Source organism: Capra hircus, chromosome 10 (assembly GCF_001704415.2).
Source record: "Capra hircus breed San Clemente chromosome 10, ASM170441v1, whole genome shotgun sequence".
NCBI lineage: Eukaryota > Metazoa > Chordata > Mammalia > Artiodactyla > Bovidae > Capra > Capra hircus.
In genome coordinates this window covers 89097782-89118850 of record NC_030817.1, presented here as the reverse complement: position 1 = coordinate 89118850, position 21069 = coordinate 89097782, and the positions used below count along the sequence as shown (strand labels likewise).

Genomic DNA, 21069 nt, shown 5'->3' with positions numbered 1-21069 from the left:
TATATTTTATATACTCATGAAGACCTCTCTACTTGCACACATGGCTTTGCATAGAATAGGTACTCAATAAATATTTGATGAGCAAGAAAAAAAAAATGGACTCCAGCAGCTGCCACTTGCTGGAGTCCATTTATTCAGGTCCTCAAGGGAGAACAGAAAGGGAAGGCCAGGGGTTGGGAGCCCAGTCATCCCACTTTCCCCAGCAACCCCTTCTGATGAGTTTGCAGGAAACGGGACAATTGGGCTGAACCAATGAGGCAGCTGTGCTATAGATAGCTGAGCACTGACTCCTTGGCAGGGGCAGTCAAAACTGCTCCCCCTGTTATCCCACCCAGTGTGGTCAGTGGGAGCCACTCCCTGGGAAGTACAGCCTGGAAGTAGGTTAAGGAGCAGTCACAAAGCTGCAAGGCCCTAGCCCTGCATACACTCACTCTCAGAGGTCATGGGAGTGGGGTGCTTAGCCAGGGAAATTTCTAGTCAATTACGAACCAAACCCCTGGGAACTGGGCAGATACTGATCCAAGATTACAAATCCAGGCCAGACTGGAGGTGGCCAAAATGAGCTGAACCAGGCCTGCCAGGGGATCAGGGACAGCATTTTGTCCTGATTGTAAGTGATGCCCTCTCCTCACCCCTTGACCTCTTTTGTAATAGATTCTGGAGAGGTTGGGAAAGAGGCAATCAGTGCATCTTACTCAATCCTGGCTGTTGATGCCTCCAGGATCACTCTGGCACCATCTAGGGCCTCTGATATACTATTTTAAACCAAACACCTTTTCCAAAAAAAAAAAAAAAAACCCTGTCCATTTGGGCCAGTCATTTTACTCAAGGGACAGAGGCTATTATACACAACAGAGGTCTGGTGTCTGAAAAAGCTGAGCATCTTTAAAAGAGCTTGGAATGAAAAAAATAAAAAAAGCCCATCCTTCTGAGTGAGGCCAGCCAACCCAGCTAGAGAAGGCAGCACACTGTGGGGGGTTGCCAAAGGACCACTGGGCCAGCGTGCCAGACCCTGGGCCAAACCATTGTATAAGCTCCGCAGTATTGGAAGGGATGAAAAAAAAAAAAAAAATCAGGACATGTTTTCAGCTTTGTTCAGGGGCCCAGAACATGCTTTCAACTCCAGGAATCTCTGCTCTTCTCTGCAAATGGAAAATATTATCCATGAGAACAAACTTGACTACTGGAATATGTGCCTAGTCACCCAGCCCTGTAACTTGGGGTTAGGTGGTGCTATGCCTCGCGCCAACTTGTGACCATTTTCCAGAGACCCCTCTGTCCCTCTGAACAGTTAGCTCACTTTAATGGTTTAAAGACAGGTCAGCGACCTCAAAATCAAGTACAAAATGTGCATTTATTGACATCTGTTCTGGGCCACACTGGGCTTCTAGCAAGAACAATAGCAAATATAAAAGGAAACACATTAATATAGTTAGCAACCAAGTGCAGTTGTGGATACCAGGTGATGTTTTTTCCAGATTTGGCAGAGGAAATATGATTACCTTATATTCAACAGTGTAACACTGAACATGCACTAGAGTTCCAGATTCAGCTAAGAAATGTTAGTACCATTTCAAGTAACAATATAGTTTATTTCTTTATTTCACCACCTTTTATATGTATGAACTGTGATGCAGGCCTTGCTTACATCCTATGGAGCCAGGCCAAGAAATATGCTTTATATTGGTTATTTGATCTTCAACATCAGATTATCATTAGAGGTGGGCAAAACCATGCAAAAAAGAAAACGAAAGACATTTCCAGGTACGGCACTAAAGGAAGAATGCTTGAAGCCACAGAGTTTGCCCATGGCCAATTTCTTGTTTCCTGTAGAGAGAGAACAGGGCAGTGGGGCTTTATTTTGACATGTCAGGGGCTTCATGCCAATCAGCATCATGGGACAAAGACAATAAGCAAGTAAAGGAATGAAGAAACAAACACGCAAGTTGCACCAGAACAGATGGGCTTAAATTAACCGAGTGACAGTTTGGGCGTCAGTCCCACAAGGCTGTCATGTGAGATGGCAGGAGAGAAGTACCACAAGCCTCAGTCGTTCAGAGGCTGCTGAGCAGCCCCAGGAAACCTCAGAGAGGCCACCCCTCCACGCTGGCTACCCTGACTTGCCCGCTGCCTCCTTGAGGGCACTCTTCCCCTGACAGTGCTTGCAGGAGAGGGCTGGGCCGGTGTGTTCTGGAGGTATTGGAAGGCACTCTGACGGCCCACCTGCCTCTCTACGCAGTTAAAGGTGAGGGCCACTCCCACATTGGCCTTCATGACTCTGGAGGAGCCATCGGATGTGCCATCAAAGCACCGGCCGAGCGCAATCTCCTTGGCCGTGCGAGGGTCTTGGTCAGTGACAGTGTAGATGCCATAGTTGTGGCCCAGTGGGTCCAAGGGTGCCAGCATGGTGTACTCACTGGTGTCGTTGTTGACCGCCAGCGGTAGGTGGTTGACCAGGTACTCATGCAGCATAGAGTTTACACTGGCTCGTTGGCAACTGCCCTGGGGGATGACCTTCACCAGGGTGCGGTCCACACGGTCCTGGTCATAGAGCATCCCACTGCACTTGAACTCCAAACAGGCAGAGGAGACATTGGGCTGGTCCCTGTCCCGTGTGCTCTTCACATCCCGGATTCCATATAGCTTTCCCACTGTCCGCCGGTGGGTGCCCCCCATGTTACGGGATCGCACATTTATCTCCAGTGGCCCCACAATCTTCACCTTGATGTAGCAAGCCCTGAACTCCATTGGCTTCGGCCACCATGCCAGGTAGTCTTCAGTCCAGCTCATGGGGTCATCATCGTTGAATGGGACTGTGTTATAGTCATACCGATCCCCCTCAATCTGGTAGAACCGGAAATGGGCCGCACTGGGTGGTGCGTCCTCGCATGCCCGGAGGTTCTCAAATGCATAGATGGGTCCATTGCCCTCCTCAGCTGCGTTGGGCCGTGGCTTGGCCATGCTGATCTGGAAAGCCGTCTTCTTGACCCGTGGGTCCTCATGGTCTGTCCGGCGGTACTTGAGCTTGTTGAGGTAGGGCTGAGGGACACCAATTGCATTTGGGTTGAATTTAGGAGAAGACTCCACTGCTTCCAGTTCTTCCCCAGCCAGACTGGCCAAGACATAGGCAGAGTAAGCATCGGGGGACTGGTCATCACAGAAGGCAGGCAGGCAGGCCCCATTGGGACCCGTGAGGACACTGTCAAAGCGGCCCCAGGCCCTGGGGTTGGAGGAGAAGCCAGTCCTCGGCTCCAGGTTGATCACAGAGACCACGACCCCCTGGATTTGCTCACTGGGCAAGAACCTCTCACTCCTGTAGGCCCTCACCTTGATGAAGCACCTCCTGCTTTCCGGGACATCCAGGTTAAAAAGCCTCCTCTCACGGATCTCCATGTTGCCCACCAGGAAGGTCCTGTCTTCCCTTCTGTTCCGCCTTTGGCTTTCAGGTTTGAAGTCACTTTCCTCCTCCCACAGCCCTGTTTCTGGGTTGAGCGACCAGAGTTTCATCATGGGCACATGCTCTGGCATCTTGATCTGGGTTGAGTCAAGATGAACCTTCACCTTGCCAACATTAAGGGACTCTGAGGTGGCTTCATCTCTGAAGTCCACCGAGAACATGCCATATGTCCGAAGAGGGAAAGTGTCTCCTTCATCATTGATGAAGTTCAGGTCACTCTGGGCAGCAGTAGCTGTGGAAATATTCCGGGGATCCAGGAAGGTCACACTGGCCTTTACTTTTCCCATGTAGGGCTCCCCGTTCTGCCGGTAGAAACTCTTGGATGGGATCTCCAGCTCAGCCACAGGGTCTTCACCAGCCATGTCCCCCAAAGGAATAATGTTGGTCTCCATGGCCTCCAAGGTGATGGGCTCCTTCCGCCGAAGCATCTTGATCTCATGGAACACAGCACTCCCCTTCTTATTGAAGGGCAGCACTTTGGTGGTGTTGACGAACTTCTGCATCCTGTCCACAAATGTGAGCACCAGCCTCTCTGTGTCCTGAGGGACATGCAGAGTGAACGTGCCCTTGTAGCCGGTCATGCTCACACGAGTGTTCCCCATGTACACGTGGCCGAAGCGCAGGGGTTCCCCGTTGTCGGCTGCGCTGACTCGGCCCCGCACGATTCTCCGAGTCTCCGTACACCGCTGGCAGCTGCACTCCTTGGCCACCTTGGTGGGCAGCGTGTACCCGCTGCACTGGATCTCCCTCTCCTCTGTTTTGGAGATCCCACAGCAATGCTCCACAGCATCTCGGCACCTGATCCCATTATCCTGCTGCCCTGCACAGGTCTTGACAGGGCAACGACCCACATCATAGTAGAAGGAGTTGGTGGCATTCTGGAAACAGTCATGGGGCAGCCGGATAAGGTAGCTCTCGGGGGTTGGGTTGCAAGGAATCTCATCAGGGGCTATGGAGGGAAATAGTTCAGACATTAAATGCAAGTCCTTTTCCTACACGAAAGGCACCTCAGCCTCACGTCTCTGACCTCTCTGCATGCTTTTGGGTTTTCAAAGCACTGGCATGGTCCCACCTCTCACAGAATTCCTCTGAGGGAGAATGGATAGCCATTACTAATTCCATTTTATCCTTGGAGAAACAGAGTTCCTTGCAGAGACCACCACAGTAATGGTTCTCATTGGAGAGATCTTGAAATTTTGAGGGTGTTCTGAGTTACCACCCAAACTGGGAGTGCTACTGGCTTATCGTGGGTGGGGCGGGCTTGCAGTTCTGTTTTCTGGCACTGGCACTGTGTGACATAAAGAATTTTTCTACATTCTGCTTTCCCATATTCTATAGACATTCACGTACATGGAAAGCATGTTTAAATGATCAGAACCTGGTATTTTATACATGGTTTTACCATGCATTGAATTTTTGAAGAATGCAACTACCATATAAAACGAGCCAAGATTGTACTTTGTTTAGCTTGGTCAAATACCAAGAACTGCTTCTTGTCTCAGAAAAATCACCTCCCTACAACTGCCCAAGGTCAGTATTCGTTGTTGTCACATTCATGGTGACTGGATTCAAGTGAAAGTGTCTGACTTCTTGGTGGGTGTTCTTGTGCCATTAACACTTATATATTTAAATACATACGATTTTGCATTAAAATTATTTTTTCATATTTCTGTTTTATGTCATTAGGAGCATGTTCTATATATAGATCTTAAAATCACATGTAGTTATTATTTATAAATTTAACTTTAGTAAATTACTTTTTAGTTTAAAATATTAAACATATAAAGTATTAAGAAAAACTGTGACAAGCAGGGAGCACTGGTATAATGAGCTGGGAACCGCGGTTGACAGGGTTCCACATCTCATCTGCCAAGGTCCCAGTGCCCTGTGTCCTGTCTGTCCTGAGCTGTGTTGCTCAACTTTCTTGGAGTCTGTGAAATATTCCAGAATCCTCCCAACAAATTTCCTCCTGACTTTTGTTTGGTTTTGTTTAGGCCAATTACTAAGATACCCTCCTTCCCCCTCACTTTGCAAGTACAGGTTCCTGACTGGTCTCAGCCTCCGGTCTCCCCTCCCTCAGCTCACTTCCAGAAGCCAGCTTTAATCAGGTCACCCTTTCTTGTAAAGCCCCCTCAGTTTCCCACTTCTATAACTTTGCTCCCTCTGGCCCTTGATCTGGGACGCCCCCACCTCCATACACACAGACCCTGGCCATTGTTTAACGTCAGGGGTTCACAATACTGGCCACGAATTAGAATTACCAGGGAGAGCTTTTAACCTGAGTGTTCCCAGGCCACATTCCAAACCAATCAAATCAAGCTCCCTGGAGGTAAAACACAGGCATCAGTATTTCTGAAAAACTCAACAGGTGAACCTACTGTATAATGCAGGAAACTCTGCTCCATGTTATGTGGCAGCTGGGATGGGAAGAGAGTTTGAAGTAGAATGGATAAATGTACATATGTGGCCGAGTCCCTTCACTGTTCACCTGGAACTACCACAACATTGTTAACCAGCTATTTGTGCACACATGCTAAGTCACTTCAGTCGTGTCTGACTCTTTGCAACCCTGTGGACTGTAGCCTGCCAGTCTCCTCTGTCCATGAGATTCTTCAGGCAAGAATACTGAGTGGGTTGCCATGCCCTCCTCCAGGGGTTCTTCCTGATCCAGGGATTGAGACTGCATCTCCTGCAACTTCTGGATTGCAGGTAGATTCTTTACTGCTGAGCCACCAGGGAAGCCCTAATCGTCTGTACCCCAATACAGAATTAAAAGTTTAAAAAAAAGTGCAACAGTTGATCCCAGTGGGTGGCCAAAGCTAACAACAACTGTTTAAGCCTCCAGCAACAAGCCACAACAGTCATTCCCACCTGGAAGTTCTCTGTTTCTCTTCTGTAACATCCACAACTCCTTATCTCCTGTTACAGCTACATTTTTGTTCTATCTCTACTGACTTGTCTCTTATTTCTCCACCCCTCCTGGAGTGGCAGACCTGTGAGGATAGGATCAAGGTCTGTGCCATCTTTGTGTCCCAGAAAGCACAGCACTGGGCACAGCCCAGGACAGCCCAAGTTTTGACTGTTCGGTTATGCCCACTGTGGTAGGGGTTCTCCAGGGGCCCTACCAGGCTTACCTATGACAGTCAGCTGGGCAATGCGGGACTTTGCAGCCCCAGCATCGCTCTGGGCCTTGCAGAAGTACTCCCCGGCCTGGTCCCGCTGCAGATTCCTCAGCACCAGCTTGCTGTCATGCTTGTAGAGGGAGGGGTCCAACAGTGTGTTGTTATGGTACCTGCAAGGGATGGAGAGGGACAGCCTGAGGGGGCAGTGGAAGGGCTGGTATCCTTAGGGACAGTGTCAGGAGCCAGGCAGGTGATGGACAGGTCCCTGCAGATGCCAACTCTACAACTGACTCGGCTCATTCAAGAGCACTGACTGGCCTGGGGGTCAGGGGACTTGCTTCTCAGTCTCAGCTCCACCGCTGACTAGCTATGGACCCTTGGACAAATCCTTTCACCTCTGAGCTTCAGCTTCCTGTTCCATTCATCTGAAGTAGATGCCATGATTCCTAGCTGATCCGTAGAATTGTTGAGAGGATCAAATAAGATAACAGCTGTAAAATGTTTGTGAAGGGTAAAGGGCAGCCACTGGGGACTCTAACCTTGTTTGCCTTTGGGAAATTAGGACGGGAAACCTGGTTCTGTGTCCCAAGGATATAGAGTCAGGACCCTAAGACCACAGCTGCTCTGTAGGGACCCCAGCTTCAACAGGACACAAGGCTTGCCGAGTGGCCTCAACCCTGTTGGTCCCCACTTAAAAAAAATTTTTTTTTAAATTTTTTTCATTTTTGGGTGAACCATGCTGCATGTGAGAATGTTAGTTCCCTGACAGGGGATCAAAGCTACACCCCTTGCAGTCTTAACCACTGGACCACCAGAGAAGTCCCCAGCTGGCCCCCACTTTTAAGTGCTTATTCCCTGGTGACACACCAGGGGGTGTGTGTGTGTGTGTGTGTGTGTGTGTGTGTGTGTGTGTGTGTGTTTGCACGTGCGCACTCAGTCATGTCCAACTCTTTGTGACCCCATGGACTGTAGCCTTCCAGGCTCTTCTGTCCATGGAATTTTCCAAGCAAGAATACTGGAGTACGTTGCCATCTCCTACTCCAGGGGATCTTCCTGACCCAGGGATCGAACCCACATCTCTTGCATGTCCTGCCCTGGCAGCAGGTTCTTCACCACTGCATCAGCTGAGAAGCCACACCGGAGCCTTACTTGTAATTTTATTCTGCTGCTTATTGTCATGATTAACAACTCCAGACCCAGTGCAAGAAAGCTCTGGTTTCCAAGAGGAGAATCAGGCTAGATAGCTGGCAGAATACTCACCAGAAATACTTGTCTGGTTTGGGCTTCCCTGTGGCCTTACAGCACAGGGACACGCTCTGTCCAGCTCTTCGTGCTTTTGTCTCAGGGTTCATCACAATGTACGGGGTTTCTGAGACAGGGATGAGAAATGGTGTTTGGGGGTTTTTCATTGTGACAGGTTCTCCAGAGCCTTGCTACCTCAGGTATTTTGACATGTGTTAAAATCTTACAATTTCACACACACACCCTGCTGCTGCTGCTGCTAAGTCACTTCAGTCGTGTCCGACTCTGTGTGACCCCATAAACGGCAGCCCACCAGGCTCCCCTGTCCCCGGGATTCTCCAGGCAAGAACACTGGAGTGGGTTGCCATTTCCTTCTCCAACACACACACCCTAGACCCCTTCTAATGGTCCTAATAGAGTCCACTCCCTCCAGCCACTCAGATGGGACCCGCTCCCATAGCCTCTTGGGCAGTATCTGGGTGAGGCAGTGGAGAACCAAGGGGACCCTGTACCAGGCAAGATTCCCAAGCATTGCCATTGAGACAGAGCCAGATGTTTCGAATAGTGCAGTACCTTTTCTTCTGATTCCAGCAGAATTTTCTGGCCATTCTGCACTGTTCCTGAATTTCCCCAGCCTCTCTCTCTATGACCTCCAAGCCTTACACTAGGAGGCAGGAAAAGAACGTATACATCGGAGGGAGCAAGCCATGCCACTATCTGGGGAAGAATACTCCAAGCAGAGTATACAGCAAGTGCAAAGGCCCTGAAGCAGGGGTGTGCCTGTGTAGTTGAGGAATAGTTGGGTGGAGGGTGGGGAGCCAGATGATGTTGGAACTTGTGGATTTTTTAGTTTTACCCTGGGCAAGCTGGGAAGCCAGCTCTGAGTACTGGAATCCCTTTATTTAAAAGTCCAGTCTTCCCCCCCAGCCCTACCCCAGAGAACTTAAGTACCTGCCCTTACGAACTCCGCCCTGATGGTGGCTGCCTTCAGTCTGGTCTTAGGCACCGTGAGGCGGATAGGCACAAACTTGGTCTTTGTGATCTTCAGGATGCTTTTGCCATCGGGACACAACCCGGGGACTCGGAACCTCCCACTGCTGTCCGTCTGGGTCAGCAGCTTAGGTGTCTTGGTCAGGAGGTAGACAGAAGCCCCTGAGGCTGGGGCACCCCCAGGGAGGGAGACAGCCCCATACAGCACGAAGTCCTGGCACATGCATGCGTCACACTCAGCATTCGCCTTGCCCATGGGGCAGGTAAGGTCACAGGCTGCGGAAAAAGAGGCCACATCAGGAGGCCATGTATGGATTCTGGCCCTCCTTCAGCCACGTCCCACCTGTGGAGTCCCATATGCTCCTTTTCATCCTTAGGCCTTTGTTACCCTCCCTCAGCAGCCTGCGTAACTAATTCCTAGTCATCCTTCAAGACTTAGCTCAGGACACCTCCTCAAGGAAGACTTAATTGATTCCCCTAAGTGACGATAATTGACCCTGCTCTGTGCTCCCACATTATCCTCTATGTCCCCCATCAGTGCACATAATTACTTGATGAGTGGATAAATGAATGAATGAACCTGTCTCAGTCTGATAGGCTATTTCAGCTCCAGCCCCATGCCCTACCTGGCACCAGGAGCAGGGGTGGTACCTGAACAGGCCTGTTCCATGCAGTGCCGGCCCTCCTCGGTGGCCTCACTGCACAGTGACACCGTCTCCGCCAAGCAGGTGCGCGTTCGGGTCTGGACCCCAGGGTGACCACAAGCAGCAGAACACTTGCTCCAGGGAGACCACGGACTCCAGAGGCTGTGCTCTGTGTCTCGGCGCAAGGATCCTACAAAGAAGTCCAGTAGGCGGTCTGACTTCCCTCCCAAGGGGACTCCATCAGGATGTCTGACCCTGAGGCTGCTTTTTCTCAGAGACCCAGTCCTCCATTTACATCCTAGATGTCTTTGATATTTATATTTCCTGCAAGGATTTTTCCAACAGATGGACACCAAGAGACTTGAGGAAGTGATAGCTCTTAATTTTTACAATGACACCACAAAATGGGCTATAGGTGCCCCTGAAAGGGACTTACTGGCCAAGCGCTGGGACTTTGATGTGCTGTCCTTGGATGTGGAGGACAGCACCATCTTTACTCTCTCCCAGTGTGAAGACAGCCGCTGCTCCTGCAGAAGGGGCCCTGGGAAGTCGAGACCTGGGGCCTCAGCAACATCAAGCCCCCTCTGCCCACACCCCTCATCCTTGATCTGAGGCCTCTGTGCAAGAAAACGGGGGCCTTGAACCTCACCCTGAGACATTCCACAGCCTGGGTTCCTGATCCAGATGACTGCCACAGTCACCTGAGCCTGCAGGGCCAGGCCATGTGCACTGGCGGAACCCCAGGAAGGGAGGATGCACAGTCAATAATGGACAGGCCTGAGCTGGCTCTGAATTACCTAGTATGGGGAGAGAGGACAGAAAGAGCATGAACTCTTGGACTCGGCAAACACAGGCCTGGGTTTAAATCCCAGCATTCCACTGACCAGCCGTGTCATTCCAAGAAGTTACCTAACCTCTCTGAACCTGGAATGACTTGTCAAAACTGAGATTCCTCACAGTCAGTTGTGAAAGTTGAGTAATGGAGATAACTAGCAGCGTCTGGCACAGAGGAACTAATATAGAAATGAAAACTTAGTGGGCATTCACCTGCATTAAGCCCTCTGCATTTATCATCTAATTTAATCCTCGTAAAAACCCCCATAAAGTGAAATGGTTAGTCGCTCAGTCACGTCCGACTCTTTGCGACCCCATGAACTGTAGCCCACCAGGCTCCTCTATCCATGGAATTCTCCAGGCGAGAATACTGGAGTGGGTGGCCGTTCCCTTCTCCAGGGGATCTTCCTGACCCAGGGATTGAACACAGGTCTCCTGTATTACAGGCAGATTCTTTACTGTCTGAGCCACCAGGGAAGCCCAAAGCCCCCCATGAAGGTATATTATTACCTCTCTTCCACATGTGAGAAACCCGAGGCTCAGAGAGTTTCAGAAAATCTGCCTAAGGAGCACAGTAGAGACAGTGGGCCCAGATTCAAAGCAGTCCAGCTCCAGAGCCTGTGGTCTTCCCCATCAGTAAAATGGATTGAAGGGAAACTATCCACCAACACAGAACACTGTTGGGAACACGGTGGCTCTCATGAAACTAACGGGTTATTATGGAGCTGAAGCACGTGTATGTGTGTGATGTCCAGTTTCCATGGCCAGATGCAGGCCCTGGCCTCCCTGTGTGGAGGCTGGTGAGAAGCAGGGCGTGGGGGCTGGCCAGGCTCACCCGGAGGGCAGAGGAAGCGCACGGTGTAATTAGAGCAGTTCTGGCCGGGTCGCTGCTCCCTGTTGAGGCACCAGAAGCCCTCGAGGGGGCTGCCATGGACCACTTGGCCGGTGCTGCCTGCGGGCTTCCAGTTGGTGGTTCGAGCCTCTAGCCGCAGGGGCCGAGCGCACACCCGGTCCCCATAGTAGAACTGAATGGCATCCAGCCGTTCGTAGTCACCCTGCCCACCCGGGTGGTCAATGTTGAACCAGGTCGTCCACTCCCCAGGACCTGAGAGAGAGAGAGCCAAGTGGGAGCCAACTGGGCCCCAGAGCCCCCGGTGAGCTCAACCCCTGGGAGTCATCCCCGCTACCCCTCATCCGCCCCTCACTGGTCTCAGGCCCCATCGCATCTCTCTGTGCAGCATTTCTAGAATCTCTTACCCTTCTGCACACCCTACTGCCAAAGATTCTCAGCAGCCTGGCTATACCATGTCAATAACTTCCTGCCTGGTGTCTCTACCTCCAGCTTCCCCAAACCATCCCCACCCCTCTTCAATACTACAGTCAGGGCGAGCTTTCTCCATGCAGCCTGGGCCACATCACTCCCAGCTTTAACTCCCTTAGCCAGCTATTTAGGTGCTGATGAGCCGGTATCTTGGAGAAGGAAATGGAAACCTACTCCAGTGTTCTTGCCTGAAGAATCCCAGGGATGGGGTCGCACAGAGTCGGACACGACTGAAGAGACTTAGCAGCAGCAGCAGCAGCAGAACCGGTATCTCCACCCTCCTCTCTCTGCTCTCTCCCTGCCAGTCTGTGCTTTGGCCCCAGCAAGCCCTACAGCATTCCTGGGATCTATCAGGCAGCTTCATGCTTCTGAGCTGTCCTATATACTTGGTCCCTCTGCCTGGACAGAGATGTTGGCCAAATATCTTTTTTTTTTTTTTTAAGTTCCCTGACCAGGGATTGAACCCAGACTCCCTGCAGGGGAAGCACCGAGTCTTAACCACTGGACTGCCACAGAAGTCCTCAAATGCCTTTTTAAAGTGGATTTCTATGGAAGTTCCCAAAATGGCTCAGTGGGTAAAAGAATCTGCCTGCAATGCAGAAGATGTGGGTTCAATCCCTGGGTCAGGAAGATCCCCTGGAGAAGGGAATGGCAACCCACTCCAGTATTCTTGCCTGAAAAATCCCATGGACAAAGGAGCCTGGTGGGCTATAGTCCAAAGGATCGCAAAGAGTTGGACACAACAGCAAAGCGTTTTGTCTATGGAACCCTGACATTGTCCCCTGACTGCAGAGACTCTCTTAACAAGCTCAGTAAAGACCAACCCCCTCACCCCCATCAGTCCCTGCTCCAGCCACAACTCACTGTCCAGGAGGTTGGCAGGCTTGGCAAAGATGCCTGAGGTCCTCTTCCCAGGCTGGACTCTTCTTACTGACTGAGTGAGCATCATCTGCCTCCCTGAGGGCCAGGAGGAGAAGTGAGAAGCCAAGACAGTTACAGGGGCCTAGCAGGGTCCTGCTACTAGCTTCTCGGGACATAGGGAAGCAGGGTGATGTGGGGAATGGAACATGAGCGCTGGGCGTGAGTTCAGAGTCTCACTCTGCCATTGACTGCCTGTATGACCTCAAAAGCTTTATTCTTTTAAATTTGTTTCCTCATAAAATAGAGCTTTACCCTGTTTACAATAGCTAGGAAATGGAAGCAACCTAGCTGTCCATCGGCAGGTGAATGGATAAGGAAGTTGTGGTACATGCACACAATGGAATATTACTCAGCTACAAAAAAGAACACGTTTGAGCCAGTTCTAATGAGATGGATGAAACTGGAAACGATTATACAGAGGGAAGTAAGTCAGAAAGAGAAACACTAATACAGTATATTAACACATATATACGGAATATAGAAGACAGTAATGACCAACTATATATGCAAGACAGCAAAAGAGACACAGATGTAAAGAACAGACTTTCGGGCTATGTGGGAGAAGGCGAGGGTGGGATGATTTGAGAGGATAGCATTGAAACATGTATATTACCACATGTAAAATAAATGAACCATGCATGTTGTCCATAAATGAAGCAGGGCATTCAAAGCCAGTGCTCTGGGACAACCCAGAGGGATGGGGTGGGGTGGGGTGGGAAGGAAGAGGGAGTGGGGTTCACGATGGGGGGACACATGTACATCCGTGGCTGATTCATGTCAATGTATGGCAAAAAGCACCACAATATTGTAAAGTAGTTAGCCTCCAATTAAAATAAATAATTTTTTTTTTTTTAAATAGAGCTGCCTAGCAATCACCGCATCTCAGGGTCATGGTGCCTTTTCAGGATGACGGTGAAGGCAAAGGGACCTGGCATGCAGTGCACGCTCAACCAGTGTGGTTCTCGTTTCCCTTTTGTTCTAGAAATGGACCGTGGGATGCTGCAAGGCAGCTGCGGCTCCTCCTGTAAGGTCTGAGCCCATTCTCCTTAGCAGAATGGAACTTTCCTTTCCTTATCTTATAAAATGGAGATATTCGTTCCCACAGCACATGTGGTGGTCCAGTCGGCATGAGGATTCCATAAGGAAACACAAAGTCTCTGAAGTACATGGCGATTGAGACTGTGAGCCCCAGACACTGCCACTTCCTGACTGTGTGACCTTGGGCGAGGTACTTAACTCATCCAACCCCTCATCATAAAGTAAGGATAATAATAGTCCCTATCTCAGAGGATTATAGGGATTAAATAAGCTTCATAAAATCCACTTAGAATAATGCCTAGCACAGAATGTTTGCTGAGTAAAGCATTAACAACTCCATTTAGCTCAGGACCTGGACTATAGATGCCCACTTCCCTTCTCCTGGCAAAGTTTGACTTTGAGAATCCACCCTCACCCTCATAGGATCTGTCTGGAGGAGTGGTCCTTTAATTTTTTTTTTTGGCCACACCATGCAAGCTGTGGGAGCTTAGTTCCCCAGTTAGGGACTGAGTCGGTGCCCCCTGCACTGGAAATATGAAGTCTTAACCGCTGGCCACCAGGGAAGTCCCAGTCCTTATAGTTTTCTGATCGCAGCTGGCGAAGTCTCCCTGAGGAAGGGTATAGGGACCTTTGAGCCACAGGCAGCGAGCCTCCAGGCCCAACCCACCTGAGGCTGAGTTGGAGGCTCCAAAACAGAAAGGTGAGAGGAGAGCAGAGGCATGCAAAACCTTCAAAAGGCAATTAACTCTCACATGAGAGAGTCAAATTAGTATTCTCTTTGCTACTTAACTGGGGGTGATAGTAGCTCTTTAAATCAAACTAATCTGATTTCCCTTCAGATTGCTGAATGTTAATCATCTTCATCAACAAGAGCTGTCAAGGCAGAAAGAGCAAGGCAGGAGGTGGGCCCATAGAGGGTTTGGCAAGCTGCTCGGACAGCCTCTGTTCCCGCATCTGCAGTCACAAAGCCTGTAGTGCTCATAGCTCTGAGAGAGAATTCTGAGCATTTTTTGCTTTACTTGAGTATGTGGCTAGAAATCAGGAAAAGAAAGGGAGGTGAGAGAGAGTATGCAGCCTGGTGCTGTGAACTCTGATGCTCAGATGCCTCGGGGAGCCCACTGGGCAAATTCTCTCCACCTGTTCCCTGGCGAACTCAGAGTTACCAGAGAATGGGGTCTGAGGACAAGGAGACCAGAAGGGGTTCTGGTGTCTCTGTGAAATTCAGCTACAGGGTCAAAATGAATTTTCATGAAACTAAAATCAGATCTCACCCTAAATCCAGATGTGAGAACTCAGGGATTCCTTTTGCTTTGGCTATCAGGAAGCTCAGAGCTAAATTTAGCACTCAGGGGGCAGTGGTAACCCTCTTCCTCCTTCTGAGTGACATCTTATCCCTCTCCTCATTTAAAAGATTCTGTCCTGTGAGTTTTAATATTGAGACCTATCTCAAACCCTTTAGGAAAACAAGCAGGGTATAAACTATGAATAAATAGATAAACCAGTCTCAGGTCTTAGTGCCATGGCTATAGTTTAAGGCAGGTGCAGAGTTGGGTCCCAGACCAAATGTGACTTCCTATGGAAAGTAGCAGCTTAGAGAGACAGGAGGTACTTAGCCTGTACCCAACGCTGAGGTGATCTCCAGAACTAGGAAGAACACGCAGGCCTTGGTCCCCGCCATCTTTTCCCCGGTCCTGTGGGGAATGTGGCAGGAGCTGAGTGAGCGTTCCTCCACAGAGCTGGAGTCCCTGGAGTGCAATCCCTGAGAAGTTTCTCAGATCAGTGACCTGCAACGAAACAAAGCTTATCAGGTTCCATATCTCTGAGTTGACTCTGAGGTTTTGAGCAGAACTATTTCTTTTAAAAAAGTTTTTATTCATTTATTTTTTTGGCAGCACCTTGCCACATGTGGGGTCTTAGTAACCCAACCAGGGATTGAACCTGCACCCCCTGCAATGAAGCATGGAGTCTTCACCATGAGACTGCCAGGGAAGTCCCCAGAACTATTCTATTTCTTGACCTATCAAAGGTGAAAGGTGGACAGAATGAAGTCTTGTGAGGATGATACCTGCCCACATTGCAAATCTGGGCAGCTTGGGAAAGGCAGAGAGTCAGAATCTCAGTTCACATGAGGCAGACCTGGATTCAAACCCCGGGTCCAGGTGCTAGGACCCCACCTCAAGATGGGACATAAGGGACAGTTGGCGTGAGATGTTTCCTCGCCAGTAAGGGGGTGCCTGTACTCACCCCGAGCAGCCTCTGGGTGACTTGTTAATCACTTCCAAGACCCAAGCTTGGGGACCTGTTTTGCTGCCCTTGGTGGGACTCACATTCCTGCACAGCAGGGCTGCATGGCTGCATATTAAGGCTGGGCAGCCCCTACCCCGACTACTACAGCCTCTCACAGGACAGGCAAGCTGGAGGGTGCAGATGCTTCAGACACACCAGCTCCATGAACACATTCCCAGATGTGCACAGGCTGCAGATGGAACACATTTCTGGCCTGCTTGGGAGTCACACAGCCAGGAGCCTGCTGGAGGAGAGCAGAGGGGACCCATGGGGGGGCCGGGGCCCCCTAGTAACTGCTGAGTGGGGGTTAGGGGCTGCAGGAACAGGAAGAGGAGCTCCCCTGTTCTCCAGGAGGTCTGGTAATAGGGCCAGGACCCAGGCTCCCGCTCAATTTTCTCTCTCCCCAGACCTCTGGCCAACCCCGATTCTGGCCAGTGCCCGGAAATTCAAGAGGGATTTGCTTCAACCTCCGAAGTCCAGGGTGTGGTGAGAAAAGGGAGATTCCTCCTTTCTGGAAAAAAAGATTCAAAAGCACTTAGTTGTCCCAGAAGAACAGACCAAGCCCACACTGCAGACCATCCAGCTCTAAGGCCACCAACTCCGCCACCTGTCTCTCAGCCCAGAGAACGGAGTGCTGGGCCTCCAGGGTCCCCAGCTCTTGTGGGTCTCACCCCCAGCTCCCAGGCTCTGAGCCGAGGGCTGAGCGCTCCCCAGGGCCTGCACGGCCCTCAGCCTGGGACTGCTCTGGGACTGTCTGGAGCCAAAGTGGCTTGAGGCACCTTGTGGAAAAACCATTTCCCATCTGGCAGCCCATGGAAGTTTCCTCAGCATATGCTCTGCTGGTGAAGCTCCCCAGTCCGCAAGTCTCAGAGCGCTCAGACAAAGAAGGCTGGCTGACCTCAGGAAAAAGGGAGAGTACCCAGAGGTAAGAGACCCTGACTGGGGCCTCTGGGGGCCCCTATCCTCACGTCGGGGAGGGAGAAGACTTGGGGCCAGCTCCAAAGAAGAAAGGCTGTCTGCGGGAGGTGAAGCAGCTGGTCGGGGTGCCCTGGGGTAGCTGAGCCAGGCTGAGCGGTGCAGGGACGGGCTAAGGAGAACAGGAGCGGGGCTCACCGTGTCTTGAGCGGGACTCCTCAGCTGGGGGGTCCGAGTTTTCCTCTCTCCAGCAGGCCAGCCACCGGGCCTTATATAGCACAGCTGGAGGCTCAGCCTGTGGCAGTGCGCCAGGGGAAGCAGCCGCGAAACCAGATCTGAGCCTGAGGAAGCTCAGCCTTCTCCTCCCCTCCCCACATCCCCAGCAGCTTCCAGAGGCCTGATTTCACTTCCAGATCCTCAGGGGGAGATGCCGCAGGGCCTGGGGATGGGCCAGGTGGGCAGCTGCCCGGGGCTCCATAGGCCAGAGCAAAGGGATGGGTGGGGAGGCAGGGGCTTGGGGAGCAGCCCTGGGGAGGGGCCAAGAGGAATTCTACGTGTGGGCAGCGCTTCATGGCTCAGGGGGTGGTATGCTCTTGCCTAAGCTTTGCCTGCTGATCCCCAACATTCCCCTGGCCCCGGCCCACCTATGCAGAGAAAGAACTTTGCTGCCCTTAGCACATACCCCGAGTTCTCCTAGGCACACAGGTCACCTGACCTCTCATCTAGGGCTGCCTTGTCTGATTGGGCAGCTACTCAGATTCTGTGACTCTGAGGGAGCGCTCAGGGACCCTCCGAAGGGACAAGGGGCAAAGTGATTGTGGGTCCAGGAGGAGAACAGTTCTTTCCTACCCCTTCCTGCCTTCATTTGGGTGCCTGCCTATACCCAATGGATCCGAGAGGAATCCCTGCATATGGATTCTCTGAGATCGTGCCAGATGCTCATATATGTGCAAGTGTGTGTGTGTGAAAGTGTGTGTGTGTGCATGTGAGAGTACTTTGGGTATGGGCACCCACCAGCACGCCTTACCCACAGGTGGCGTAAGCAGCTGCTAGTGTTTCCAGACTTTAGCCGCCTCCCCCGCCGCATGAGCTTGCCTCTCCTCACAGGCAGCAGTTCTATAATTGTAGTGTGCATTAGAAACCCCTGAAGAGCTTATGAAAGCACAGATGCTGGACCCCACACCCAGGCTTTCTGGTTCAGTAGATCTGAAGTGAGGCCTGAGACTTTGCATTTCTTTTTTTTTTTTTAGACTTTGCATTTCTGACAAGCTCCCAGGTGATTTTGATGGACTAGTTAACGGACCACCCAAGGAGAGAGTCCCATGTGGAGGCACCAGATGGGGAGGGGGTGAACCAGGGAGACAGCAGGAGTTGCCAAGGTTTGCCTTACATCCCAGGCTCATCGGGCCTAGGCTAGGCTTTCTGCCTTATGCGGGGCCTGGAGATGGAGGCCTGGCCCATGTGGCCCTCCACGCCAGTGTCAGCTCCCTCTTTCCACACACTATCAATGAGCACCTGTTTGGAGCAGGCTCTAGGCTCAGTACTGGCAGGACATAGGGAGAAGATATCTCCATGATTTCAGAGGGAAAAGCCCTGTATGGAAATGATCTGCAGTGCAGATCACTGTGTGCTGCAGTGCACACTTATTCAGCTGTGCGTGTGTGCTCGTGTGTGTTTGTGCCTTTCTCTATAGGAATGTGCCTGTGTCTATGCCATATGTATGTATGTATATATGGGCCTCCCTGGTGGTTCAGATGGTACAGAATCTGCCTGCAGTAGAGGAGACCTGGGTTTTGATCCCTGGGTCAGGAAGGTCCCCTGGAGAAGGGAATGGCCAGTCACTCCAGTATTCTTGCCTGGAGAATTCCATGGACAGAGGAGCCTGGCGGACTCCATGGGGTTGCAAAGAGTTGGACATGACTGAGTAACTAACATTCATTCACTCACATATATATATATGTCTTTCTCTCTGTGTGAATGTGTGTGGGTGTAAGCAAGGGTTTAGGAGCTCTATTTCCCTGAGCATCATCCTGGACAGGAGCTGTTGGGGGAGAAGAGGATGGGTGGAGGAAGGATATTGAGTAAAGACAGCCCCTAAGCAGATCCAAGGCACGGACCTGGTTTGCTTTTTCTCCTGGAGCCTCCTGGTTTCCCTCCTGGCCCCCAGATTTTGGCCCAGAGATTCTGTAGCTAGACCAAGTCTGGTCCAATTATAGTCAGAGCCAATCCATGAAGCAGCTTTAGTCTGAACTAAGTGAAGGCAGAGTGTGAACCGAGTAAAGACCCTAAGAACTCTGCTGGTCTGTGGACAAAAGCTGAGACCCAACAGCCTGATCGGAGGTCAGGAGAAAAACAGGAACTTGGGAGCCCAAAGTAGAATACTGGTTCTATTGCTAATTCTGATGTGTGATCTTGGACAAGTATTGACGCACATGACTCTGGACCTCCTACGCAGCAGGAGTTCAGGCTGAGAGAGCTCTGAGGCCCCCAGCAGCTCTTGCAAGGTTTGATAAGATGCTGACAATGAATACAACAGAAAGGAGAGAAGAAAAGAAATGACAGCTCCAAAGACTCTCACCAGAGGTTAGGCCAGAAGCCAGAGAAGTCACCTGACCACCAAGACTGGATAAGGAGAGCAAGGTAGACGGGAGAGGAAGGCACTCGGGAGGTAAACCAGAGGACAAGAGGTCAAAGTCAGGGTAATCAACTTCTTTCCCGGGCCTCTACCGCAGAGTACATGAAAGAGATCTCCCCAGCCTGCCTTCTCCTTCTGTAGCAGGAGGCAGGAAGCCTAGGACTTGGCAAGGGAAGCCCTTTAGGCCATGATCCCTGCCTAGGTGTCGTTGCTTGGCCAGGAACTCACATCTCAGGCCCCATTTACCCTGCCCCAAGGGTAGGGTGGTAGGGTAGATGGCCAGAGGGTCTTGTCATGGTTGGCACAGGGCTGAGCTAGAACCCCTGGGCTCTGCTAACCTCCCTGCCATTGGTGTCCTTCTAGCTCATCTCCTCCCACTTCTCCCGTTGAAGAATCCTTTTCTGTCCCCAAGAGGGACTGAGCAGCTAACTGCACAGGGCTAGACTGGTGGAATCTGAGCCCACCCCACCCCCTGCTCCCAGGACGCCTCTGAGGGAGAGGCTGCTCCTCTCCTTGGCCAGGACCTCAGGATAGTGAGGGCTTGGGAGGCGGCCACAGATCCAGACTGTCCAGGGCCTGGCCTAGCTGGGTCAGCGCCAACCATGAGTGGCCACCTGGGGCTCCTTCAGGCCAGGCCAGTCTGCTGCAGCTCCAAGCCCTCTCCTGGAACACACAGGAAACCCATCAATCACCCCCACCCTTGTCCAGGGGATCGAGGGGCTTGGAATCCAGTTTAGCCAGGCCATCTGTGACCCAAGCCTATGGCCAGGGGTCTCCACCCTGCGGAGGGGAAAGAAACTTGGGAATACTGGGAGGGGTCTGACATCATGCTGGTGGCTCCAGAGGAAGGGATCTGCCTCCGACTCTCTGACCACCTCTCCTATGCTCCCATCATCGCCCCCTTGTGGCCTGAGGAGGCTTTGCAGGCCTGGGGAGGGATGCGCCACTGCTGATCCCTGGGGACTGGAGGACTTCACTGCAGCTCTGAACGACCCTCAGGGGCTGCTGACCCAGTATGTATGGAAGTCGAGATACCCAGAGTCTACAGGAGTGGGAGAGCTCACCCTCTGACCCTGTTGGTCTCCTCCCTGTCCTAGACACAGTCTGTCACTTTACCCACCCAGTGCCTTTACAGTTCTGTTCCTCAGCTTCCCATCTTCCTCCCCACCCAATTGAATGTCCCCCATCTTTCAATGCCCCATCTCAATCTCCCTGCTCCCGCCCTCTCTGACCACCCAGACCCACCTTGACTATTGCTTCTCAGATCTCAGATGATAATGATCAGCACCCTGTAATTCACAAGGCACATTTGTGATCATCACCATATCTTCAGCCTCACAGCTGGTCTGCGAGACAGGAATGATGACACCCATTCTACAGAGGGAAAACTGAGGCTCAGAAAGGTGAAATACACTCCAGCCGTGTGCTCCTCAGTGAGAACATGCTAGAATACTCTGGCTCTGCCTGCCTGGCACACACGTCCTTCTTCCCATTCACACACTAATTTCAAAAATGTCCCTATCTAATATGATCCAGCTATCTATCATACTGTGGTGGATTAAATATGGCCACAAATTCTTTGCAACTCTCCCATTATGAGGTAGAGTCTCTTTACTCACCCTTTTGACCTGGACTGACTTTGTCACTTACTTTGAACACAGGAA

The 21069-nt window shown here is 51.3% G+C and overlaps 1 protein-coding gene across 3 annotated transcripts; it reads right to left on the bottom strand.

The window, feature by feature from the left end:
* CILP (cartilage intermediate layer protein) lies at window positions 1336–17117 on the bottom strand. 3 transcript variants are annotated; one of them, XM_018053654.1, is made up of 9 exons: window positions 16969–17117; window positions 15190–15353; window positions 12475–12567; window positions 11125–11394; window positions 9463–9645; window positions 8773–9087; window positions 7840–7948; window positions 6592–6749; window positions 1336–4406 (listed from the first exon to the last, which is right to left on the bottom strand). In XM_018053654.1, the coding sequence occupies exons 2-9, from the start codon at window positions 15245–15247 to the stop codon at window positions 2047–2049; spliced, it is 3546 nt and encodes a 1181-aa protein (XP_017909143.1). In that variant the 5' UTR covers window positions 15248–15353; window positions 16969–17117; the 3' UTR covers window positions 1336–2046. The 3 variants fall into 3 exon arrangements, with proteins under 3 accessions (XP_017909143.1, XP_017909144.1, XP_017909145.1); XM_018053655.1 differs by lacking the exon at window positions 11125–11394 and having other exon boundaries at window positions 16969–17116; XM_018053656.1 differs by lacking the exons at window positions 11125–11394; window positions 12475–12567 and having other exon boundaries at window positions 16969–17115.